General features: G+C 62.7%; 3 protein-coding genes across 5 annotated transcripts; 1 reads left to right on the forward strand and 2 right to left on the reverse strand.

The window, feature by feature from the left end:
* The first annotated feature begins 234 nt into the window (after nucleotides 1–234).
* Nucleotides 235–18,572, forward strand: Med16 (mediator complex subunit 16). Of its 3 annotated transcripts, XM_076852528.2 has the most exons (16): nucleotides 235–304; nucleotides 920–997; nucleotides 1,276–1,439; nucleotides 1,992–2,099; nucleotides 2,259–2,428; nucleotides 3,956–4,387; nucleotides 4,998–5,103; nucleotides 6,750–6,905; nucleotides 7,996–8,207; nucleotides 8,703–8,909; nucleotides 10,021–10,231; nucleotides 11,825–11,958; nucleotides 13,106–13,298; nucleotides 13,689–13,905; nucleotides 15,437–15,520; nucleotides 15,766–18,572. In XM_076852528.2, the coding sequence occupies exons 3-16, from the start codon at nucleotides 1,307–1,309 to the stop codon at nucleotides 15,890–15,892; spliced, it is 2,490 nt and encodes an 829-aa protein (XP_076708643.1). In that variant the 5' UTR covers nucleotides 235–304; nucleotides 920–997; nucleotides 1,276–1,306; the 3' UTR covers nucleotides 15,893–18,572. The 3 variants fall into 3 exon arrangements, with proteins under 3 accessions (XP_076708643.1, XP_076708640.1, XP_076708656.1); XM_076852525.2 differs by lacking the exon at nucleotides 920–997; XM_076852541.2 differs by lacking the exons at nucleotides 920–997; nucleotides 15,437–15,520; nucleotides 15,766–18,572 and having other exon boundaries at nucleotides 13,106–13,748.
* Cfd (complement factor D) lies at nucleotides 18,471–20,290 on the reverse strand. Its single transcript, XM_076852550.2, has 5 exons — nucleotides 20,181–20,290; nucleotides 19,610–19,766; nucleotides 19,374–19,518; nucleotides 18,912–19,169; nucleotides 18,471–18,686 (listed from the first exon to the last, which is right to left on the reverse strand). Exons 1-5 carry the CDS (start codon nucleotides 20,233–20,235, stop codon nucleotides 18,525–18,527), a joined length of 777 nt encoding a protein of 258 aa, XP_076708665.1. The 5' UTR covers nucleotides 20,236–20,290; the 3' UTR covers nucleotides 18,471–18,524.
* Nucleotides 20,291–22,192: 1,902 nt separating this feature from the next.
* On the reverse strand, nucleotides 22,193–24,117 carry LOC143411658 (neutrophil elastase-like). The gene is made up of 5 exons (XM_076872521.2): nucleotides 23,961–24,117; nucleotides 23,448–23,604; nucleotides 23,171–23,312; nucleotides 22,520–22,753; nucleotides 22,193–22,399 (listed from the first exon to the last, which is right to left on the reverse strand). Exons 1-5 carry the CDS (start codon nucleotides 24,025–24,027, stop codon nucleotides 22,214–22,216), a joined length of 786 nt encoding a protein of 261 aa, XP_076728636.2. The 5' UTR covers nucleotides 24,028–24,117; the 3' UTR covers nucleotides 22,193–22,213.
* Between the last annotated feature and the right edge of the window lie 962 nt (nucleotides 24,118–25,079).

The following is a 25,079-nucleotide window of genomic DNA, read 5'->3' on the forward strand; positions in this document are numbered from 1 at the left end:
TTCCTAAAACAACTTTAACAATTATTCAATCCTTTTAGTATATTACATCGAAATCAGCGCAACCAAATGAAATTATGGTCAAGATATGACAAAATATCTTTTTGTTAACTAAATATAATATTTTTCGGACTAAATTCAGCACAAGGCCTACTAGGAATACATTATGCAAATAAGCCGGAAGCGGGGCGGAGCCAGAGCCTTCGCCGTCCCAGAAGTCTCCGCGAAGCGCTCTTGGGTGCCTGGAGCCGGCGGCGGGCGGCCGCACGTAGCGTGAGGCGGGCGGAGCGGAAGCCGGTGGGCGCAGGTAGCGGGGGCCGGCGGGGCCTGGAGGTCGGGGGCGGGGCCTGCGGGGTCAGAGGGCGGGCTGGAGGTGAAGGGTGCTAGGTCCCCGGGCTGCGGGGGAACTCTGGGGCGGTGTCCACCATGCCACGGGGGCGGGGTCCTCCTCGCATCCCGAGGGTGCGCCGGGCAGGCTCCCGGGCCTGAAGTCAAATGGAGTTGGGGGCAGGGCTGAAAGACTGTTAAGGGTGTGTGGGTGCCTCTCGGTGGAGCAGAGGGAGCGCTAGAGGAAAATGGGGTGGTGGTCATTCCGCTCTCCTGGGCTCCACCGCGGGTGCCAGGCACGGCAGAGCCTAGGAGCGCTGGCTCCGCAGCCCTGCTGCCCAGCCCCTCCCCCAGCTCGTGCGTCCCTGGGTCAGCCTTTACGACACAGGGTCCACTCACTTCCCAGCGTCTACACCCCTGTTCTTGCTTACCTGGACCAGCCCAGTCACCCGACCTGTCCAGGGCTGCACCTTGGGCCTCCAAGTCTGCCCCTAGAAGGCCCCTGTGGGCCTGTTGAAACCTACATAGGTCACAGGCCTCCTGGCACCCACAAGGCGCAGGAGCAGCCCCCTGCTCTCCTGCTCTCATCCCACAGGTGTGATCCAGCCCCAGGGCCTTTGCCCTGGCTACTCCTGCCAGCTGAACCCTCCTCCCTCTGGTGTGCCTCACTCAGGTACTGCTTCCCCAGGAGGCCTACCTTGCTGTTGAAACCTGAGTCCTAAGCCAGGTGCTGCTGCACACCTGTCACTACTGGGGGAGAAGCTGAGGCAGAAGGATCACTAGAGCCCAGGGGTTTGAGACTAGCCTGGGCAGCATAGAGATCCTGTCTGAATGAAACGGAGAATTACATTCCTCCGGTGCTCACGTTGAAGCCAAGTTCAGGGACCTGGCCATCTCAGTCCCAGGACCACTCAGTTGGAGCCCTTGGCAAGCCCGACCTCCTTTCTGCAGGAGCAGTGAGTGTACCTGCACAGTGGGCACGATGGACCTGGCCTACGTCTGTGAGTGGGAGAAGTGGCCCAAGAGCACCCACTGCCCATCAGTGCCCCTGGCCTGTGCCTGGTCCTGCCGCAACCTCATTGCCTTCACCACGGACCTCCGCAGCGATGACCAGGGTGTGCCCCTGCCCACCCACCTGCACACTGTCACCCTTGCTCCCAGCACATGGCCTCAGGCTCTCTGCTGACCAGACCTGGCAGAGAGCCCTTCCCCTGCCCTGCTATAGTCTGCACTTGGGGTCCAGAGGGTTATTGGTGCCACACCTGGTGCAGGGGCTGCCCTCCCCCATGAGTGGAAGGACGGAACTTGGGCTGGGATCACTGAAGGACACTTGTGGGACACTCAGCCCTGGTTCTGGGCTGAGTGTCCTGACATGGCTGTGGATAGCTTCTGAGGTGTGCGGTGACTTTCCCCCACTGTCTGTTGTTCTGGCCATGTGCTCTTGTGGGGGGAAGTCACAGAAGCACGGGTTCAGGGCATTGAAAAAGACCCACCTAGTACTTTTGACGCGAGACACCCACTGTTAGCTCCTGTGGTCCTGTGTTTCCCGTCCAGTTCTCTGGGGTTCCCCACAGGGTCTCCACCCAGCCCCAGGCCACAGGTCCCGTAAGCTGGCTGCTGGCTGGAGGAGGCCAAGTGGGACCTGCCCTTCATGTTCTCACCCTCAGACCTGACCCGCACGATTCACATCCTGGACACAGAGCACCCCTGGGACGTGCACTCCGTCAGCTCCCAGCACCGCGAGGCCATCACCTGCCTGGAGTGGGACCAGTCAGGTGAGCACCAGGGAGGGGGCACTGCTGGCCCGGCCAGTCCCAGAGTATCTACCACTCTTCCCATAGGCCTTCTGTGCCCTTACTGTGGGCCCGGCTGCTCAGCTATGCCTTCTCGAACCCTTGTCGCTGTGGAGGGCTCCTGACGCCCTGTTCCCACAGGCTCCCGGCTCCTCTCCGCTGATGCCGACGGGCAGATCAAGTGCTGGAGCATGGCGGACCACCTGGCCAACAGCTGGGAGAGCTGCCTGGGCAGCATGGTGGAGGGGGACCCCATCGTGGCCCTGTCCTGGCTGCACAATGGTGTGAAGCTGGCGCTGCACGTGGAGAAGGTGGGTGTCCTGAGCGAATGAGCAGCATCAGCCCCTGGGCTCAAACCTCTGGTGTGTTCTGAGCCTGCAGCCCTGGTCCTCAGCAGGCTACTTGTTAGCCAATGGCCGCTGTCCTCAGTGAGCCACCTTCCCGGGTGGCCATGTCCTGAAAACCCAGCCCACCCTTGACCTTTGATCAGTAACGTTCTGAATTCTGTATTCTATGCTTTAGCCAGTCAGGAGTGGGGCCGCTGGGGCCCGGGATGTTCTAGTCATTCCTCGCTCCATGCTTCTGTGCCAGTTGCCTCCTGGTTGGCAGAATCGTCCTGGGGATATGGTGAGGAGGCTGGCCAGGGTCTGTGCTCGGCCGCTTCCTGAGTCTGTCCTGGCTGCGCGAGACTTTTAAGCCCTCTTTGACCTGTTTAGAAAAGTTTTGTTGAGGCACGATCCTCACAGTCAGTAACTCACCTGTGTAAAAAGTAAAGTCCAGAGATGTTTCATGTTTCCACAAAGTGCATCCATTCCCTCTGATTCCAGAACATTCTGCCTCCCACAAGGAACCCTGTCCCCTCAAGCAGCCCCATCCGTCTCCAGCCCTGCACCCAGATCCATCTCTAAACTTTGCTGTCCTTGACTCCTGTCACTGGGTCACTGTGACCTGTATGTCTGGGTCTCACCAGGTCCTCAGGCCCAGCCACGCTGCAGCTGGGGCCATCCTCACGTGGTTACCTGCCTTAGTGTATCCAATAGGCAGATTGGCCATCTGATCTGGAGTCCGGCTGCACCCAGGGCCCACGGTTCCCAGAGCACACCGCCCGAGCCAGAAGGTGGATGTCATACCAGTACAGGTGGTATGCCCAGGGCTGTGGACCACACGTGGACTGGTTGTACCCGGTGACCTGTGAACTCTTTTTCTTTCTTTCTTTTTTTTTTTTTTTTTGCAGTACTAGGAATTGAACCTAGGGCCTTATACATCACAGGCAAGCAGTCTACCACTGAGCCTCATCCCCAGCCCTTTTTGAAGAATTCTTATTTTATTTTGAGACAGGGTCTTGCTAAGTTGGACTTGGGATCCTCCTGCTCCGCCTCCTGAGTGGCTGGGGTAGCAGGAGGTACCACTGTGCTGGGCTCCCTACCTGCCTCTCTAGATGAAGCTTTGCTGGCACACAGCCACACCTGTTTGTGGACAGTGTCTGTCTGTGGCTTTTCCTGCCCTACACAGGCAGAAACAGCCCGGGGGCTACAGCAGGGACTGTCTGGCCTTTTACAGAGATAAGTCATGATGTTGTGTGTACATTCACCTGTTTCCTCCCCACAGCGGTTCTCCAAAGACTTGTTCTGCTTCTGTCAGCAGCAGAGGACCCTGAGGCTCAGAGAGGCCCATATCATGCAGTGCTCCAGTGGCTAGGCAGCAGCGGGCTCAGGCCCAGGACTCTTTGGCCACTTTCCAGTGTGCTGGTGTTTCTGTGGGTGCAGTTACCAGAGGGGCTTGTCAGGTCAGGAAAGGCAGACCCCAGGCTGAGCAGGCCTTTCGCCTCTCCCTTACAGTCAGGTGCCTCTAGCTTCGGTGAGAAGTTCTCCCGCGTCAAGTTCTCGCCGTCACTCACGCTGTTTGGTGGCAAGCCCATGGAGGGCTGGATCGCAGTGACCGTCAGCGGCCTGGTCACAGTGTCCCTGCTCAAACCCAGCGGGCAGGTGTTGACGTCCACCGAGAGCCTGTGCCGGCTGCGTGGCCGCGTGGCCCTGGCTGACATTGCCTTCACGGGCGGTGGCAATATTGTGGTAGCCACCGCGGATGGCAGCAGTGCCTCGCCCGTGCAGTTCTACAAGGTGTGCGTGAGCGTGGTCAGTGAGAAGTGCCGCATTGACACAGAGATCCTGCCCTCGCTCTTCATGCGCTGCACCACAGACCTCAGTCGCAAGGACAAGTTCCCCGCCATCACCCACCTCAAGTTCCTGGCCCGGGACATGTCCGAGCAGGTGAGGAGCCCCCACCGTGCTCACTGGCCTAAGCAGCCTGGCTCTTTCCCTCGGGTTGAGTCCGGAGCTGACTGGGGCCTTCCTGCCCAGATCTCGGTGCAGCAGACCGGGTCTCCCAAGGAGAGTCCTCATCCCCCTCTTTCAGCTGCTGAGGCCCAGGGAAGGACAGTCCTGGTCCCCTCCTCCAGCTCCTGAGGCCTCGCAGCCCTCGGCCTCGCAGTCCCCGGCCCCAGCCCCTCCTCCAGCCCCAGAGCCAGCAGCCCAGCGTCTTCCAGGCTCCCTGATTCTGACCCTCCTGCCTCCTCTCAGGAGGTCCCTGTGGTGACCCTGGTGACCCCAGCTCAGGGCCTCCCATGTGGCCACCTCAGAGCCCTCTGCACAGGCCCCAGGGACGAGGATGCGTGTTTCGCTCCCCCAGGTCACCTGAGTTCCCTGTGGGCCCCAAAAGTCTGGGAGCCCCTGTGTGGTTCCTTGTGCCCTCCTCAGGGAGGTCCTGTGCTGTGCGACCTCGCTCCAGGGGGTGGGCCCAGGTCACAGGCCTGTGAGGTGCCGGGGCTGGGACGGGCGCTCGGAAGGCCCTGTCCCCATGCCTGACCCAGCCGCGCCCCAGGTGCTCCTGTGTGCGTCCAGCCCGACGAGCAGCCTCGTGGAGTGCTGGTCCTTGCGCAAGGAGGGGCTCCCCGTGAACAACATCTTTCAGCAGATCTCTCCCGCTGGTGAGTCTTCTCGGGCCCTGGGCAAGTCTGGCCTTGGCCTTTCGCAGCCCTCAACTCTGTCCTCTCACACCACATCGAGGCAGGGCCTTCATCCTGGTCTCTGGGGAAGGAAACAGGCTAAGAGGCAGAGCTGTCCACCCGTTGCCTGCAGAGGCAGCAGGCACCTGGTCTCAGGATGCAGAGTGCGGAGGTCCTGGGGGGATGTGGGGGTGGGCAGGAACGGCGCAGGGCAATGAGCAGCATACATGGGCCTGTAGCCACAGGAGACTATATTTTGAATGTCATGGAATCTTCCAGAGACCCTGGTTTGCCGAGGCTTGGGCTTGCTGTTTGTCCAGGACACACGACCCAGCCTCCTGCTGCCTGGCCCTCCCAGGGGAGCCCTCCCAGCACAGCCCCGGGGAGCCACAGATGTCCACACCACCCACCCAGTCAGCCCTAGGTTCCAGGCTCACCTGCCCTGGAGGGAGATGAGTTCCCGTTGGCCTTAGTGGACCCTAGAGTGGTCGGCCTTGAGTGTGCCGAGCAGAAGCTGCTAATGAGACCATCCTGGCTCCTGCCAGACTGGGAGGTGGTCATGTGCCTCCTTGCTGTGGCCAGGTGTCTGAGGGTGCAGGCAGCCTGGGCACTTGGGCAGTGGCTGACACCACGTCACCTGGCGGGCAGGGCTACCAGGGCCATGCTGGGCCTCTGGCAGAGCTCAGCTGGCCCCTGCCCCTCTCCTGCCCCTTGTCCTCCAAGGAGCCTTGTAGGGCACTTGCAGGCAGGCCAGGCAGACCTGCTGCCCCGTGCCCGAGGCACCTCCCCACAGCGGGCCTGCCTGCTGTCCTTGTCCCTCTTTCCTGCGGCCCTGAGGTCCCACTCTTCCCTCACCACCTGCTGCAGTCCAGCCCATGGCCAAGGCCGTCCTGGCTCAGGGCAGACCAGAATGGGGACTGGGGGGACGGGTGGCTCAGCCCCTTCCAGCTGTGCCCTGTGGTTTAGACTGGGGACCATGGCCAGCACCTGGGGAGCAGGCAGGTCTTCCAGCACTAGGTGACATTCCACAGGGTGGACGGCCACAGGCAGACTGACCTCTGGCAGTCTTGGCCACTCTGGGCCTAGCACTCCCTGGGTACAGTGCTGGCCTGAACTCCCCGCCAGCCTGGGGCGGTTCAGAGGTCAGGGCCAGACACACCGTGCAGCCCAGTGAGCTGCGGGCCCTGGATGCAGGAGGACTGGGTCCCCTTGTGCAGCCTTTTGGTCTCCTGTCCCCTCCCCGAGTCTGTGACCAGTGGCTGTCCTGGGCCCCTGACTTCTCCAAGCCCCAGGCCTCCAGTCCCTGGGGCCCTGCCCTGGAGGGTGGTGGGCTCTGTGGCGTGTTCTGGTCCCACAGCATCGAGGAGTAAAAGACCCAGCTCGGCTGGTCTGTGCCCAGCTCTGGGGTGGTGGTCAGCTTCTCTGCTGCATTAGTCCCATCTGGGGACAGATGCGTGTCCCCACCACCAGCTGTGCGCTCCTGTGTGCAGTCCCAGAAGTGCATCCTGTCTGGGCAGAACCCAGGCTGGAGGAGGCGCCTGCGCCAGCCACAGGCCTCGGACCTGCTTGGACGTGCTTCCTCGGGTCTCAACTTTCCTCCTCCACTTTCCCATCCCCAAATGCTCCAGTTGGTGAAAAGCAGCCCATGATCCTCAAGTGGCGGATCCTGTCAGCCACCAATGACCTGGACCGTGTGTCGGCTGTGGCACTGCCCAAGCTGCCCATCTCTCTCACCAACACTGACCTCAAGGTGGCCAGCGACACCCAGTTCTACCCTGGCCTTGGTATGCTGAGCTTGGGAGGGTCTGGGGGAGACTGGCCTCCTGGCTCTGCTCCCGTGGAGAGGCCAGCCCTCGGCAAGGTGGCAGGGTCTGAGCGCTCAGTGGCCAGAGGCTGTGGCTGAGCCTGCACTGCCAGTGTGTGGGACATCTGACGTTGAGGACCTGCCCGTGACGGGGGCAGGGAAGTCCCAGGCCAGACCAGCCACACTAGCAAGCCTGCTTGTGGTTGTGGGTACACACCTGTGGGCCTGCCACAAGCAGTTGGGCTCACTGTCCAGCACAAGCCCGTGTGCTCAGCTCTGAGGTGAAGACCTGTCCACCAGCTCCTTCTGTTTTCCAATTTGCTGGGAAGAAGAGCACTTACCACAGTTTGCACTGGTCGCTGGACATGGTGGCCATGCCATTGTTCCACAAGCGGGACGTGGAGCAGGAGCACGGCAAGTTCAAGGCCAGCCTGTGCGGTTTTGCCGGTTCCTGTTCTAAAACAAATGCCAAAATGGTGTGGTAGAATCAGTTCAGTCCCCAGTTCCAAAGATAGTAACGATGATGATTTCTGCATCAGTCTCACGGCCTTTTATTTAGAGCTGAGAGGACAGACAGAATCTTTGTTTTCCATCCATGCCACCTCCAGGGACCCTGTTGTCAGCTCTTATCGATAAGCCTATGGGTGTGGAACTGCCTGCCCTCCTCATGGGCAGGGCCAGGACTGGCTGTGGGCAAACCTCTGGTTTCCCTAAGACAGCTGCAGGTGACAGGCACGGAGGGCCCCAGCTTGCCTCCACCATGGACGGCTCCCTCCAGGGCTCCAGGGACCTCCACGAGGCTCTGTGTCTGGTTCCTGCAGGTCCAGGAGCTCCCAAGTCCCATCTAGTGGAGGCCTCCTGCCTCGTCCCTGGAAGGCGCTGGCAGCCATGCCAGCCCAGGTGCTACCTGGCGCAGGGCCTCGGGGCTTGAGCCCAAAGCCTGACTCTTGGGATTTAGTAGCAAGAGGTGGGGAGAGCAGCTGCCAGGGGTAGGCTGGACACCAGCAGCAGCTCTCAGCCCAGTTCCTGGCTCCTTGCCCTTGTGTCCCTGATGCCACCTGTGTTCCCAGGGCTGGCCTTGGCCTTCCACGACGGCAGCGTCCACATAGTGCACCGCCTCTCGCTGCAGACCATGGTGGTCTTCTACAGCTCCGCGACCCCGCGCTCTGTGGACGAGCCGGCCATCAAGCGCCCTCGCACCACAGGCCCTGCAGTGCACTTCAAGGCCATGCAGCTCTCCTGGACTTCCCTGGCCCTCGTGGGCATCGACAACCACGGGAAGGTAAGTGCCTCAGGACGCCTGCAGAGCTGGGGATGTGATGACCAGAGCACCAGGGCTCCTGCCCTCCGCAGGTGTGGGTCCCCTTGCTGTTCTCACCGTTGCTGGTAAGTCCTTCAGCCTCCAGCGTGCCCTGCCCCATCATCAGGTGACCTGGAAAAGGCCCCAGCCTAGTATGGGCATGTAGTGGGCACCCAGGGAGCAGAAGCGGTCAGACTGCCTGTCCCGAGGCCTCAGGGTCCAGTGGTGCCCCCCAAGCCTGGCAGGCATCGGCCCCCACCCAAGACGAGTGTGTGCTCAGCTCAGAGAGGTCTGGGAGCCTCCTGGACATCCAGCTGTGCCCGAGGCTTCAGCAGCCTCGAGGGAGCGCCTGGCTGAGGCCAGCCTGTGGGGCCTGGAGTGTGGGGTGGCCAGGGTGAGCCACACCCCCGCTGCCTGCAGCCCAGCCTGGAAGGCACAGGCCGACCCTCCCTGTCCCCTCCTGTCCCCTCCTGGCAGCTAAGCATGCTGCGCATCTCGCCCTCCATGGGCCACGCACTGGAGGTGTCCCTGGCCCTGCGGCACCTGCTGTTCCTGCTGGAGTACTGCATGGTGACAGGCTACGACTGGTGGGACATCCTGCTGCACGTGCAGCCCGGCATGGTGCAGAGCCTGGTGGAGAAGCTGCACGAGGAGTACACACGCCAGAGCGCAGCCCTGCAGCAGGTGGGCTCCCTGGGGCACGAGGTGGGGCTCACCTGGGGCAGGTGGGGCTCACCTGGGGCAGGTCATCTGGGGGACCTCAGCCTGGAGCAGTGAGGCTGCGTCTGCAGTTCAAGGCAGGTGAGGCGCTATAGATAGGGTAATGTGGGGCCCTGCACCTGGGAAAAGCTCTCTGGCCCTCCTCCTCAGTTTGGGGGCTTTTTTGGTGTGGGGTCTGGTGGTCAGATCCAGGGCCTTGGTCTGCCTGAGCTATATCCCGGTCCTTCACAAGTTTCTTGTGAAAGTGAAACACTGCAAGTAGGTCTTGAGCCTTCTTGGACCTCCCTCCTGACACTGCTAACAGCCGGGTCTCCGGACCTCCCCCAGAACTCACCAGGTCCGAGGTGTGCCATTGGCAACCTCAGACATGGCAACAGGAGCGGGGACGCTTGGAGCAGGAGGCTGTGGTCTCACCAGAGCCCAGGGGGGCAGCGGGGCAGGTCAGCCCTGTCGTGCAGGAGGCCCTGGGTTTCCTCCCCAGCACCAAGAAAAACATCCTGGTCTTCTCATCCCAGTAGTAACCAGAGGAGGTCAGCAGGGTCCCCCTCGCAGCGGGATCTGGTGGGAAGCGGGTCAGGTTGTCTTGGAGGCTGGGGCCGGAGGGCATCTTGTGGCTGGTACACACAGCCCTGGGTTCCATCCCAGCACCAAAACAGAGTGGAGGAAGCTGGGATGGAACCCAGACATCGGGTGGCACTGGAGACTGGCCAGCAGCTGACCGCTCACTCGCCAGTGTGCTAAGCACTTGGGTACTTTGACTCTGCTCCCCCTCGGGGGTCTCTTCCTTGCCACTGAGTCTCCTGTCGAGCAGTGAACCTGGCTTCGCCCACTTGTTGCTAGAATCATGCTCTGTCATAACCATCACTGAGTGCCCACTGGGGACAGAACTGTCCCAGGCCGACCCCGTGAGGCAGGTCCTCCTACTGTTCAGTTGGCCTTGAGGGGAGTGAGGCCCAGAAAGGCTAGTGGGCAAGCCAAGGTGCTACAGCCTGCCAACTGGCTTGCTCTGGGGTGTGTCCACCCCAGGTCCAGGTGGGATCCTCAGCCCACCTGCCCTCCTGCACACGTTCCCCAGGTGCTCTCCACCCGGATCCTGGCCATGAAGGCCTCACTCTGCAGGCTCTCGCCGTGTACGGTGACACGCGTGTGCGACTACCACACAAAGCTTTTCCTGATGGCTGTCAGCTCCACGCTCAAGTCTCTGCTGTGTCCACATTTCCTCAACACCCCTGATAAGAGCCCTGGCGACCGGCTGACCGAGATCTGCGCCAAGATCACTGACGTCGGTGGGTGAGACTCTGGGACAGGGCCTGTGGCCTGTTTTGTTTCTCATGGGTAACGTTATTCAGGTTCTTGTGGAAAGTTTAGACAAAACCCAGTGATAGGTACTTGCAAAGGAAAAGCAAATGTGCTTGTGTGTGTGTTGCTGGAGATGGAACCCAGGAGGGCTCACCACTGATCTTCATCCCAGCCATTTTTATTTTTATTTTTGAGACAGTCTTGCTAAGTTGATGAAGCTAGTCTTGAACTTGAAATCCTCCAGCCTCAGCCTCTTGAGTTGCTGGGATGACAGGTGTGTGCCATGCACCCAGCTAACATTTCCCTTCTAAAACTCCAGGCTTCCCAGGCCAGGGCTGGGGCTCAGTGGGGCTCAGCAGTAGATCCTGGTGTGCACAGGGCCTTGGATTCCACACCCAGGACTGCCCCAAACAATCAGGTTTCGACTTACTGCTGAGTACACAGTATGTGTGGCCATGTGGCCCTCAGAGGAAATGGGAACTACCTACAAGAAAAGTTCCCCATCACCCCGTGGCACATCAGGGACACCACCCAGCAGGGAAGGGGCTGCTGTTGTAATGTGGTGGCACAGAGGTATGACCAACTGCCCCAGCAGCCTCGGTCTCCCAGGCCTCCCTAGGGGATGGGGGCACTGTCTCCTGCCCGCCACCTTTCCACATGGCAATACCCAGGCCTGGCCTCTTCAGTCAGGCCTTTTTCTGTGAGTGGCAACCCCAGGAACCCCGTGCACACACCCGCCCCCAGGTGCCAGTGCATCACACAAGCTCACACTACAGATATGGTGGGAAGTGGAAAAGAGGCTTTTCCTCCTGGTATTATCAGTGTTATTGATACCAGGGACTGAATCCAGGGGTGCTTAGCTGCTGAGCCACATCCCAGCCCTTTCTGTTTTATATTTCAAGACAGTCTTGCTAAATTGTTGAGGCTGACCTTGAACTTGTTATCCTCCTGCTCAGCCTCCTGAGTCATTGGGATAACGGTGTGGCCACCATGCCTGGCTCCTGGTGTTATTTTAAGTACCTTGTGGTGACTGTTCAGTGATCCCTCTGCAGGGGCACAGTGGGTTAGCCAGCAACCCCTGCTGCTTCATGCAGAGTGGCTGTGATTGCCCTGGTCTGCTCATGGCCAGTCCGTCCTGACAGAGGGAGTCATGTGTGTCTGTGACTGTGGTGTAGGACCACCCTGGGACCCACCTGAGAAACACCTGTGGGGTGTAAATAGGTGCTAGGCCACCACTGACCAGGTGGATGCCTCCCTTGCTGGTGGCCCTTACTGTGAGCCCAGACGATGTTCCCCACAGGGCCAGGTCTGCGTTTGCAATGTCCCAAGTGTGTGGAGGCGTGGAGGCCAAGAGCAGCTGAGAGGCGGCCCAAGTGGGCAGGCAGCTGGTGCTGGCTCCTCTCCAGCCGCCTCCTTGAAGCCCCTGCTGTGCTGCACTGATGTCCGTGTTGGCATGGGCTCCTACCAGGGCCAGAGCAGTGGGTGCTCGTCTGTGCAGGGTGCAGGGCCTGAATGGTAGCAGGCAAAGCGTGCACAATGCGGACTGGCCACCCTGACTGCTCTGACCTTGTTCTTTTTAGACATCGACAAGGTCATGATCAACCTCAAGACTGAGGAGTTTGTCCTAGACATGAACACGCTGCAGGCGCTGCAGCAGCTTCTGCAGTGGGTGGGCGACTTTGTGCTTTATCTCCTGGCTAGCCTGCCCAACCAGGTATGTCGAGGCCCCACCTCCAGGTCACCTCTTCCACTCCCCACCTTCCCTCCTCCAAGCCCCGCCTCCTCCCAGCCACGCCTCTGCCTCCCCTCCTCAAGCCCCGCCTCCTCCCAGCCACGCCTCTGCCTCCCCTCCTCAAGCCCCGCCTCCTCCCAGCCACGCCTCTGCCTCCCCTCCAAGCCCCGCCTCCTCCCAGCCACACCTCTGCCTCCCCTCCCCAGGCCCCGCCTCCTCCCCAGCCACGCCTCTGCCTCCCCTCCCCCAAGCCCCGCCTCCTCCCCAGCCACGCCTCTGCCTCCCCTCCAAGCCCCGCCTCCTCCCAGCCACACCTCTGCCTCCCCTCCCCAGGCCCCGCCTCCTCCCCAGCCACGCCTCTGCCTCCCCTCCCCAAGCCCCGCCTCCTCCCCAGCCACGCCTCTGCCTCCCCTCCCCCAAGCCCCGCCTCCTCCCCAGCCACGCCTCTGCCTCCCCTCCCCCAAGCCCCGCCTCCTCCCCAGCCACGCCTCTGCCTCCCCTCCCCCAAGCCCCGCCTCCTCCCCAGCCACACCTCTGCCTCCCCTCCCCCAAGCCCCGCCTCCTCCCCAGCCACGCCTCTGCCTCCCCTCCCCCAGGCCCCGCCTCCTCCCCAGCAACGCCTCTGCCTCCCCTCTTCCAAGCCACAGCTCCAACCCAATTTTTCCTACTCTTCTTCCCTTTGCTCCTCCCTAGTCTCCTCATCCACCAGCACCCTAATCCTAACTAACTCCTGGTGTCCTTTGGGCTTCAACATCAGTCCAAGCCCCAGCTGGTCGCATGCAGCTGCTGCTCTGTGGATTTGGGGGTCTGCCCTCACTGCAGGGGAGCACAGCGGGAGGCCCCCCTGCCCTGGGGTGCTGTAACCACCTACAGGTTGAGCAGCCTACCTTCCCCTCCCCAGCAAGGCATCAGGCTCCCCAGGAACCCCAGAGCTGGCTCCTCTGTGGGGTCTGCCTCCTCAGGGCTCCTGCTCAGCACAGTGGGCACCCGGGCTGGTCGCTCTCGGGTGGGTGCCCAGTAGCCTCACCTGCTCGTCTCTACAGCCACGCTGCTCAGGGGCCTCAGGTGCCCCACTGCCTACTGGGGATGCACAGGTCTGGTGGTCACGCCCAGTACCTCTGTCCGGCAGGGCTCCCCACTGCGGCCAGGCCACAGCTTCCTGCGGGATGGCACCTCACTGGGCATGCTGCGGGAGCTGATGGTGGTCATTCGCATCTGGGGCCTGCTGAAGCCCAGCTGCCTGCCCGTGTACACAGCCACCTCGGACACCCAGGACAGCATGTCCCTGCTCTTCCGCCTGCTCACCAAGCTCTGGATCTGTTGTGAGGCACCCCCAACTACTAGTCCTGTCTCCCTACCACAGTCCAACCCCTAGTTGAGATGCTCCGCCAGAGTATAAGCTCCTGGAGGCAGAAAGGTGCCTTGCGTCCCACGGGTAGCCAGCCCAGCCCTGCCAGGTCCAGTTGGGCTGGGCAGCCCTTGGCGCCAGCCATCAGGCGGCTGTACTGGTTCTGCTCCCAGGGCCTGGGAAGGGCACTGGTGCTTGCAGAGGAGTTCTTTGGAGAGTACTTGGCAGTCCTTGCCCCACAGAGGAGGCTAGTGAGGCCAGGGGCACGAAGGAGCTTTCCAGGTCACCCTGAATGTCCCTTGGGCCTTGTGGGCCCAAGGAGGCTGTTGTGTGCCAACCGGTCACTGAGACCACTTCCCCACAGGCCGGGACGAGGGCCCATCTAGTGAGCCAGATGAGGCACTAGTGGACGAGTGCTGCCTGCTGCCCAGCCAGCTGCTGGTCCCCAGCCTGGACTGGCTGCCCGTCAGCGATGGTCTGGTCAGCCGCCTGCAGCCCAAGCAACCCCTGCGCCTGTATTTCGGCAGGGCACCCACGCTGCCAGGCAGTGCCACCACTTTGCAGCTAGACAGCCTCGCCAGGTGAGTGGCAGCCCTGCCTGCCGGTCACACCCTTGCACCCTTCTTGGGCTTGCGATCACGCTGTGTGCAGGATGCCACCCTGGCTGGCCTCTGGGGTGTGTGGGGTCCAACCTGGTGCTGAGCCAGCCCTGTCCTGGACAGTGGCACCCAGGGGGCCTCCTGACTCCATGAGTAGGTGAGAGGACCAAGCCTCTGAAGTCACTGGGTGGGGACCCAGACCACTCAGAGGCCCCACCCAAGTCCTGGTCACCGCAGAAGCTGTGAGGCTGCCTGAGCAATAGTGCTGGGGACTGAGCAGCATGGGGGTGGACAGGGCGGCTCCTGCTGCCCTGCTGGCCAGGCAGGGCACAGGTACATCCTAGGACTGGACAGGAAGCAACGCAGATTGACAGGTTGTCGGTATGTCAGTGTCTTGGAGATGGACCCCTACTTTTCTCTTTAATAGACATAAAATTGGAGGGTTTTTTCCAGCATAAAAAATATGTAGAAATAGAAACAAAGCCCAGGACGTGACAGGGAGGCGATGCTGTGGCCACCCTGGGAAGCTGCCAGGCTTGGCCAGCCCTCTTGTGGTCCTCTGGTGCTCACAGTGGGGAGTCTGGAGCTTGGCTTTGGGTTTCAGGGAAAGGCAAGGGTGGGGCTGGGAGAAAGGGGCGGGGCTGTGCCGGGCAATGCAGGGGCAGGCTGCCACACAGTCCCTTCTGGAGCTCTGTTCTAGAGAATTTAACCCAGCTCTGCCGAAGCCACTTGAAGGGCTGTCCCAGCCCCTCAGGCAGTGCTGCTCCCAGGCTCTTGTGGCTGCGGGGTCCTGGCCTTGTGGCCTGCGTGCCTGGGCAGATGTGTGCACTGCCCCCCCCCCCCCCCCCCGTTGCCTATCTTGCCCTCTGTGGGTACCACCAGTGCCCTGCCCCAGGCTTCAGACCCCTCTCAGCCGGGTTCTTGTCAGCATGCACCTGACTCCCCTGCCCCAGTGGCTCCCGGTGCCCTTCCCAGCCCAGATGGTCTGTGCCAAATGGCCCCGCAGCCATCCTCCCAGCCTAGACCTCCAAGGGGTACAGGCCAAGGCCTGTCACGTGGCGGATGCCTCTTGAGGGTCTGAGACTCTGACTCTCCTGCCTCAGTCTCCCCAGATGCAGGGTGACAGGCTCCTGACCTGGGAAACTGAGGCAGGAGGGTCACAAGTTCCAGGCCTGGTTCAATCCCCAGCAAGGAGGAGGGGAAAGGAGGGGGACAGCAATGGCCACAGCCTCTGGGTGGTGGGCCCGTGTACTAGTGTTCTTGTTCTCAGGGAGGTCATTGTGCTCCACCTGTGTGCATGCCATCCCATGCCACCAAGTGCAGGGCCACCCACTTGGGAAGGCCACGGGTGCTGGCCTTTTCCTGTGCTCAGGGCACTTGGCCACTGGCAGAAGCTGGTGTCCCAGGGTTGATACCTGATGGTGGGAGGAGATCCACTGTCCACCTGTGGACTGACCCTCCTGCCCAGTTTGGCCCTGTGCCCCAGCCCTCATGCCTCCCCTCCCGTCCCCAGAGCACCAGGCCAGCCTAAGATGGACCATCTGCGGCGGTTGCACCTGGGCGCCTACCCCACAGAGGAGTGCAAGGCCTGCACCAGGTGAGCGCCAGGCCTGCATCCTGGCTTCCCTCTTGGGCTGCTGGGTCCCAGCCAGTGGCCTCTGGAGGTCCTACCTGGCCGTAGGGTGGCGAGCACAGCCTTCAGCATGACCATATCACCAAGTGACCAGAAAGAAGGTCTAAGTGCTCTGGGACCCTTGGATCACCCATGGGCACCGGCCAGGCCTTGGGCTGCTGGGAAGGCCGACGACGGGCCCCCTATAGCCGGCCTGTGCTTGCCCCCAGGTGCGGCTGCGTCACGATGCTCAGGTCCCCCAACAAGACCACGGCGGTCAAGCAGTGGGAGCAGCGCTGGATCAAGAACTGCCTGTGTGGGGGGCTCTGGCGGCGGACACCCCCCAGCTGCCCCTGAGTGGTGCTGCCCAGTGGGCTGGATAGAGACTGGGTGGACTCAATGGTGCTGGCCCCACAGGGTCCTAGAGCTGGACACCCTTCCTTCCCTGCCTGTCTTGGGGGCTGTCGGAGGCACGAGGCCCCTCACCCGTCAGCGGGCCCCTCAGCATCAGGCCGTGGCTTCTGGGACCGCCCACCCCGCACCTCCTCAGCCAGCACCCAGACTGCCTGGTCCCTGCCCAAGGACTAGTGGGCTACAGGCCCTGTCCTGGGGACTTGCTGGCCACCAGCCAGTTGCTGCAGGCCACATGCTGCCTCCGTTTCCCTCCTGTTCTTGAAGGCCATTCCAAGCAGGGGTTGGGACAGGGCTGAGCCGGGCCTTCTGTCCCCGGGCCCGGTTGTCACTGTGGGCCCCTGCACCGCACTGGGGCATCTCGCTTGCTCTGACGTGAGGTCAGCCAGCATTTGCGGGCATCAAATGGACACCCAGCAGGCCCTGGCATCTGTGTTGGCCGGAAGGGGCAGAGGGTGGAGGGAAGGCCGGGAGCCTCTCCTCTCCATCCCTGTGTGTCCTGCCCTCGCTCTGCCCTCCTGTCCCCAGCCCCTCCCCCGTGTGTCCTGCCCTCGCTCTGCCCTCCTGTCCCCAGCCCCTCCCCCGCACCGGTGTTGCTAGCCCAAGGCCCTGGTTCCCAGTGCTCTGCCTCAGGCCCCAGGGGTCTGCCTTCTGGCAAGGAACATTTCTGTCCATTATGTGCTCTGGGCCAGCTGCCCCCAGGTGGGCAGGCCCTGCAGACATGCTGCCTGCTGAGTGATAATTGGTTTGCTTGTTTTCTTTCTGGAAGGCTCCAGGAGGGCAGCAGCTAACTCAGCATGGCTGTCTGCACTTGATCCTGGCCTGCCCCTCGCCTGGCAGGGTTCCTGAGCCTGGTGCTAGGCAACCTGTCGTGCCTTCCACAGGGCCTCCACCTGGCCCCTCCCTCCAGCAGGCATCCTCCCTGGCCTGGGCCAGGGAGCAGACACCTGCAGATGATACCAGAGGCCTGGGTGCAGTGGGTGGGGCTAGCATGGGCCACCCCCTCTCTCCTGGCTCCTCCCCTGCCCACAGTCAGGAGCCCTAAGCCCAAGAGAGTTGATGTCCCTGGATGAACAACTGCCATTTCATGTTGCTGTGTCAAGCCTGTCTGTCCTGGGCACCTGGCCCAGTATCGGCAAGGAGGTGGGGTGGGAGAGCACTGTGGGGCCTGACCCCTGGGGCTCTTTCTGGAATGTTCCATGAGCTAAGACTGGTGGCAGGATGGGACTAAGGTGCCAGGGAGTCTAGAGCTGGACAGGCTGGCCCTGTCTATGTTGTGATTCAGGGCTGTGGCCACAGGCCACCGGGCTGACGCTGGCCCTGGGGCACAGCCAGTCCCTGGGAACAGGGCCTGTAGCAGTGGCAGCATGTCGCAGGGTGCTCCCTTGCTGGGCTTCAGTTGGTTTGGCCTACGAAAGCCTCCTTGTGCCAGGAGGAGAGGCGGGCTCTGAAGGCCCCTGAGCCCCAGGGCTGCTTTGTAAGACCTCCCAGGCCACCCTGCCCGGTGTTCACTTCTCAGCTCCGCCCAGCGCCACAAGGTGTAAGGGAGTTCAGGGGAAGTGAGTCTCAGACCACCACCCCTTATAGCATGTGTCCAGGAGGGGGCTTGCAGGCTGTGGGCTGCGTGCACACTGTAACAAGGGTTTGTCTTCCCAAGTCCCCTTAGGCTGGGCAGCTTCTTTGGGAGACTTAGTCCTGTCTGCTGCCACCCATGCTGGGTTGACTGCTGGACAGCTGCAGGGCCAGCCATGTTAATGACATGCACACAGTGGGGGACTTGCCAAGCCCCTCAGGAGCAGGCCCAGACCTCAGCTGTGTCTCTGGCCCCATCCCAGGGCTGGCACACAGTAGGTGCTCAACAGATACTGGTGTAGGGCTCTAATTCTTGGGTGAACATTCCATAGAATCAATAAGCCAAGACACGGATTCCAATATTATCTTCCCGTTCCCAGTGCGGTCCGGGATTTCCCCACAGACCCTGGTCTTTTCAACAAAAGGGAAACCATACAATCTTCCTTTTAGATATCCAGCTTGCTGCTGTGGGCCTCACTCACCTCTCCTCTAGGGGGCCTGAGTTCTGTCCTGTCACCTCCCCGTTGTCTACAGAGGTGCAGGCTGTGTAGAGCTGCCAGCTACACGGGCCCCAGTAGACGTGCTGCTCTGGACACCCCAGCTTCGTCATCACGCGGCTTCTAAGCCATGCCTCCTCCTGGGTTTGTGTGACCCCTGAGCCTGTTTCCCGTTTGGGACGCGCAGCAGGTCGTGAGGCAACAACTGTAGAGGGCTCTGAGTCACCGCCACCTAACTACCCTGCGCGTTTCGCTGGAAAGCGGAGGGCCGGCCGGATGGGAGCTGGTTGGAGAGGGGTACCCCACCACTGGGCTTCCCGGGAGGGGCGAGGGCGCCACCGTGTGGTCGGTGCCGGAACAACACCCGACAGCTTCCGTGCTGGAAGAGCCTCCGGGATTGGGAGACGCCCCTTAGCGTCTCCCTTGGGGCAGGTGCTCAATAAAGACGCTGGACGTAGAAACGAACGTCTTTATTACCATCTCCTCGTGCCCCGCGCCGTAGGTCCCGCTCAGGCCTCCGCGCCCTCTGCCAGCACGCCGTCGATCCAGGCCGTGTAGCTCGCCACGCGCGTGTAGATGCCCGGCTTCTTGCGGTTGCCGCACACGCGCGCGCCCGAGGTGACCACGCCCTCGACCACGCCCCGGCACACCAGCGGACCTCCGGAGTCGCCCTGCCGGGCGGGCGGAGCCGTGAATGCCGGGGGCCCGCCCTCCCTCCGCCCTCCCTCCGCGCTCCCTCCGCGCTCCCTCCGCGCTCCCCACCGCCAGCCACACTCCTGCCGCGTCGCTGCCGCTCCTCCCTCCCCGTACGCCCTTCAGTCCCGGGTCTCACTCGTCGGTCCCTCGACTCCCGTCCCGGACCCCACCTCTCTCCTAACCCGCCCCTTCCCGCGCACCCTGCAGCTGTCGCGGCGGTTGCTCTCCGCGCACATCATTCGCGGGGTGATGGCGCCGTCGTGGTACGTGCGCAGGTTGCAGGTGGCGCGGTCCAGCACCGGCAAGAGCACGTGCTGCAGGCGGTCAGGCCGGCGGCCAGCGTGGCTGACCACGCCCCAGCCGGCCACGTCGCAGAGTGTGCCGGGCGCCACGTCGCGGTCCTCGCGCTGCAGGGCCAGGGGCTGTACGGCCGGGCCTAGTGCCGCCTTCTCCGACAGCTGGAATGGGGCAGAGGTGGACGTCAGGGCCGCGCACGGGCGGGAAGCGAGAGGCTGCGGCTAAGACGCGACGGGGGCGCGCAGCGGAGTGGGTTTCAGCGCCACCGAGAGACGGTGACTGGAGTGGGGATGGGGAAGCGGGTCAGAGCGGGGTGGGACACCGTCCCAGCGCAGCAGCAGAGACCGTGGCTGGCCTGCGCCGACCTGCAGCAGGAGGAGGTCGTGGTCCATGGTGTCAGGCCTGCTGTCCGGGTGGGGCACCGCTCGGCGCACGTCGTACAGGCGCTTGGAGGGCTCGGGCTGTGACAGGGAGTGCGCGCCTAGGAGCACCTGCACCTTCCCTCCGGCCCTGGGGGCGCGGGACCAGGTCAGCGCTGCGGCCGCCCCTCCGGGGCCCGCCCGCAAACCCGTCCCGGGGCCCGCGGGCGGTGGCTGCTCACGCGTCGTCCAGGCAGTGCGCAGCGCTCAGCACCCACTGCTCGGTGACCAAGACGCCGCCGCACCGGTGCTGGCCGTTCACCTGCACGGACGCCAGGTAGGGCCGCGCATGCGCCTCGGCTTCCCGGCCGCCCAGGATCCGACCGCGAGGCTGGGCCGCTATGGGGGCGAGAGGACATGAGCACGGCGCCCCAGAGCGGCCCAGCCTCCGACGCCCGCACCCATGGACGCCTCGACGGAAATCTCATCTCTGGCATGTGGGGCCCCAGGAGCAGCAGAGTGCCCAAGGCAGAACCCTACGGAGTGAGGGGGTCTGGGGCAACTTCCGGCCCCACACCCTGGACCCGAGGGCTTGAAATTAAACCTGAGAAAGGAGCTGGCCAGCGCTATCCCCGTGGCGGCCGCCGGCCGGCACTAAGGACTCGTTTTCGCTGCAGAATTTCAGCCTCACTGGACGGAGGCGGCTCAGACCAGACCCAGTGCTCGGCGAGTCCTTGGCCCCACCTCCAGGGTTCTCCCCCAGGCCTGGTGGGCTCCCCATAGGCAGCTGGGCACATCCCCAGGTCCACTCACCACACACTGCGGCCCCCAGGAGGACCAGAGACGCCAGGCACGCAGAGCCTGGCATGATGACACCACTGTGGCCTGAACACTGACCCCGGCAGGGGCCCCCGGGCCCTTTTATGAGGGTGGAGGGGCGGAGCTGACCATCTGCCAGCTGGGCTGCGGCCCAGCAGGGAAAGGGGAACTTGCCCTCTGGAACCTCACCCTCCCCAGACCCAGAGCACAGAGCCTTGCCGACTCTGCAGGGGGCTGGCCCCTAGGGTGGGCAGGAGGAGGAGAGGAGGGATGGACCCTCAGCCCCTGTCCCCTGAACCCCTGTCCCTTCAACCCATGACCCGTGTCCTTCCAGCCCCAGATTTCACAATAGCACCCCGAGGCTGTGGTTTGTAAACAACCCACTTCATCTCTCCAACCCTCCCCTTTCTTCCTCCTTCAACTTGGAGAGAAGGTCAGGAAGGTCAGGTGTGGGGGGTGGAGGTCACCCAACAGTCCTGTCCCATCCCTGTGGCCTTGGGGCCTAAAACCCCAAAAAGTGGACTATTAGAAAGGTGGCACATATGAAGCCGATGAAAAGACCATTGGGTATGAGTGACAGAAAAACCAAGTCAAACTGGGCACAGCTTTCATTAAGAAGAGTAAATGGAAAATTCACGGTCTGCCTTCAGGTGTGACGTGATCCAGGTGCCTGACCAACATCAGGTGTCTGCTTCTGGCTTCTCCTCTCTTTGATGTCTTTTCTCCTCACCAGACTCTCCTGTTGTGGTCCCAGGGTCCCCAGACTTACTCCAGAAGCTCCCTGGGCCCTTCTAAATCATCAGGACAGCCACAGTCTCAGGGCTGCCTCTGGTTGACTGAGCATGGATCTCGAGCTCCCTCCTCAGCTACTCTCTGTGGGTATGTTCTGCTGAGCAAGCCCTGAGCTGTGTCCTCTGGAGCAGGGTGGTGGTCAACCTCTGGGCAGAGACTGGGGTGTGTCGCTGCCCCCTGCCTGCTCCTCCTGGACACAGGCTGTTGCAGACATGGGGTACAGTGTGACCTGCCCATGCATTGGGAACTGCAACTGAGCCTGGGACAGTGGGCCCAGGGGAAGGGGCAGGGTGAGGACCCCCACTGCCTGGCCAGGAAGGCTGGCCAGGGAGGGGCAGGCCCTGAGTCCACAGGGGTGGCTGGGGGGTTGCTTGTCGGGCACACACCAGCCCCAGGTCCCAGGTCCCTGCACCAAGAAGAAAGGAAGGGAGCTGGGCTGGGTTCGAGTCTCAGCCCACACATGAGTAAATAAAATAAAGTCCACTGACAAGTGAGAAAGTGTGTGTTAACTTGTGGTGCTGGGGATTGAGCCCAGGGCCTGGTGCCTACAAGGCACACGCTCTACCAACTTAGTTGTACCCTTAACCCCTAAGAAAATGTTTTTTTAAAGAAGAGGGAAGGTCCCCAACATAGGGCACTGGACCAGGGACAGAGGGAGGGGAGCTGTCCCCACCTCGCGGGCACTTCTCTCCTCTGCCCGCTGGATGGGGTGTCCTCCCTCCTGGACTTCCAGCCGGAGCCCAGTCCTGGCTGCCCAGGGCTCCTCTGCAGACTCCCCAGAGGGAGGTGCTCCGCTGTCCTGGGAACCCGGAAGCCAGCCAGGGTGAGAGCAGGGCCCAGCTCCACTGCCCTGACACCACCCAGCCTCAGCCCCAGCAATCAGGCTCAGAGGACCGTGACCACGTGTCCCGCGTCACAGAGCAGGAGAGCACAGCCCGGCTCTGCCCCTGGTCTCTGCCCCTCCACCCGGCAGTGGCCTGGAGGCTGGAGAGCCTGCTGCCCTGCTGTGACCCCTGCCTGAGCCTCCAACAGGTGGGTGCCTAGCAGGGACAGCGGAGCCCCTGACGGATCCTGGCTGGGAAGCAGGCGTTTCCTGCCACCCCTGGAGGCCGAGCCCACTCCCACCTCCCCGACTGCTTTCTCCCAGGCTGCAGGGCCAGACGCCTTCCACAGACAGGACTTTTATTTTGCCGGATGAGGAAATGTGGTGGGGTGGCCCTCTTAGCAGGTCCTGCTCACAGGGTCCCTGGGGTGGGGAAGCGGGCCGTCGTGGGGCCGCGGATAACAGAGTTGATCCAGTCTGCGAATTTTGCCACTGGGGCAAAGGCGTCGGGGTAGAGCCCAGAGCCACAGCCCCCCCGGATGAAGGAGTCGATGCCCTGGACCAGCCCGTTGCAGACCAGGGGGCCGCCAGAGTCCCCCTGTGGAGAAGATGAAGTCAGGAGGCTGGACTGCAGGCCTCTGGCCCTCCCACTGCCCTTCCGGGCGGGAAGTGGCCCAGGCAGTGTGGGGTGGTGGGCAGAGCAGCACGGGGCACCTACGAAGCAGATGCCGGCCCGCCGGCGCGGCACAAGTGTGCACACGTTGACACGGCGGCGGCACAGGGTCGTCACCACCGTCACGTTGAGTTCCTGTAGGACGCTGGGTGCCCGTCGGTTCGTGCCCAGCCTGCCCCAGCCCATGGCAAGGCAGGGCGTCCCGTTGCCCACACCGCGATCCTGGGCTGGCAGCTGGGCCACCTGCACGTGGGCATTGATGGTGGCCAACCCACTGAGCTGCCGCAGGGACAGAACACAAGGTGTCAAGGAGGCCGGACAGAGGTCCCCACCTGGGGCTGCGCGGTGGCTCCTCCACCCAGCACGCTGCCCTGCCCTGCGCTCGGTGCTCCCAGCTAGGAAGTGAGACCACAGTAAACAGTAGGTGCTCAGTATGGCAAGCCGGGCACCATCATGACAGCTCCCCAGGGAGCAACCCGAGCTGTTCCCTCTGCCACTGCCCCGCTCCAGCAGACGGGCTGGAGAGCCAGGCGCTGACATGCTTGCTGAAGCTGCCCGGGGCCGTGCTCCTGTACAGGGCAAGGCTGGGCAGGGCCAGTGCCCTGCTGGGGCGGGCCCATCACTCTGGGCCCTGGCTGGCCCGTGACTTGTCCGTCCTCGGCGCCTCGAGCCTCGGCACCTGTCCTGCCGGGTTACCTGGAGAATCACGATGTCGTTCAGCAGGCGCGTGGCATCAAAGCCGTTCTCAAAGACCCGCTGGACAGAGAAGACCTGCCGGGAGGGCTCGCGCTGCCCCAGGTCGTGGGCCCCCAGCACCACCTGCACCGACCGGAAGTTCCTGCAGCGGGCGGGGGGGGGGGGGGGGAGCAGCAGGCCGCAGGTGGGTGGCTGTGGGACCTCAGCCCTGCCTGGGCACGGGAGGGCCTGAGGAGCCCAGCCTGGCCTCACTGCCCGTCCCGGGGTGGACACTCACAGGCCATTCACACAGTGCGCCGCAGACATGACGAAGTTCCTGGCAATCAGGGTGGCGCCACAGAAGTGGCCTCTCCGTCTCTGCAGAGACACCATGAAGGGCCACGCGTGGGGCCGGGCTGGCCGGCCACCCACGATCTCCGAGGCCAGCACTGGGCCTGGAGACACATGGGGTGGGAGCAGGAGTGGCCGGCCGTGAGTCCCTTCCACCTGGCCACTCTGCCCTCTGGACCCCACAGATGAGGACACTGAGGCCCAGCGGGGGACTGTGGGCCCAGGTGCAGTCAGGCCTGGACCTGAGCTCAGCTGCTGCACCCCGCAGGGTGTCTGTTCACCCCGGATTCACAGATCCTGGCTCTGGGCACCAGGCGTGACTTCTCCACTGAGAACTTCTGTCTCCTTTTCTGGGATTCTAGTCCCAACTTTTACCACCCCGTGAGGATGAGGAGACCCCAGGTTTGGTGCCCAGTGAAAAGGTGGTAAAGGACATCCAGGGTCAGATGGCCCCACTCACCGCCCAGCAGCAAGGCCAGCAGGACTGAAGTGAGGGCAGGGCTGTGGGCTCCGCAGCTGTGGGTCATGGTGGGCCAGGGCTGCCGGTCTCTGTCCCACCAGACCCCCTGCCCTCTTATAGGCCCACACAGGGAGGCCGTTGTGTTGCCCAACTTCCTGTCCTGGGCACCAGGGCTGAGGGGGAGGGCCTGGCCCAGACGGCGGTGGCTGGGCAAGGCTCAGGCTGTGCCTGTCACCCTGCCACCTGGAGGCTGAGGCAGGAGGGTCACAAGCTCAAGGCCAGCCTGGACAACTCGCTGAGACCCTCTCTCAAAACAGAAAACACGGTGCTGGGGTGCAGCCCGTGTGGAGCCCCTGGATTCGGCCCCCGACCCCACAATTTGTCGAATGTACACACCATCCTTTTTACGTCACAGGGACATACTGTTCACAAAGGGTGTAGCTGTGTCCCTGGCCTGGAAGTCCGCCTGGCCCTGGACCTGGTGGGCCCACGGGTGAGGAGGGGGCCTGCGGAGGGACAGCAGCTCCGCTCTCCACCAGGTCCAGGCCAGCCTTTCCTGGCCGCCTGGCTGGGCTGCGTGGGAGGACTCCGCTCCAGGAGGCCGGCCCCCACTTCCTCCCCTCCCGGGGCCACAGCCCAGGCTGTTGCAAGACCAACGTCTCCTGGCTGGGGAGGTGTTGGCACCAGTGCCCAGGACACCCGCCCGCCCCTGGGTGGGGACCCCTTATCTCTGGGAGCTGCTGTCCTGTCTCCCAGAGCCTGCACACAGCTGGCGCTCAATCAGTGCCCCTGGCTGGGTCTTGCCCCTCCCTTCAAGTCCCCACCCTGTTTCCTTGACATGACTGGAGAGCATGGGGAGCACCAACTGTATACACAACCCTGTATCTTGCTGGAGGCTGGGGTAAACCCAGGGCCTCGTGCATGTGGAGGCCATGTCTGGGGAGTTTGGCAGGGAAAAAAGAACCACGGTACACTTATTGAGCACCATTTGTATACTATGTTCGCATATGCTCTGGTGGATAAGTGTGTCGATGCTGGGTTTAGCCACCAAGATGACTGCTCTGTGACCCAGTGTTCTCCTCTGTAAAGTGGCTTCATAGTAACAGGTTCAGCTTTGGG

This window comes from Callospermophilus lateralis, chromosome 1 (genome assembly GCF_048772815.1).
Source record: "Callospermophilus lateralis isolate mCalLat2 chromosome 1, mCalLat2.hap1, whole genome shotgun sequence".
NCBI classification, from domain to species: domain Eukaryota; kingdom Metazoa; phylum Chordata; class Mammalia; order Rodentia; family Sciuridae; genus Callospermophilus; species Callospermophilus lateralis.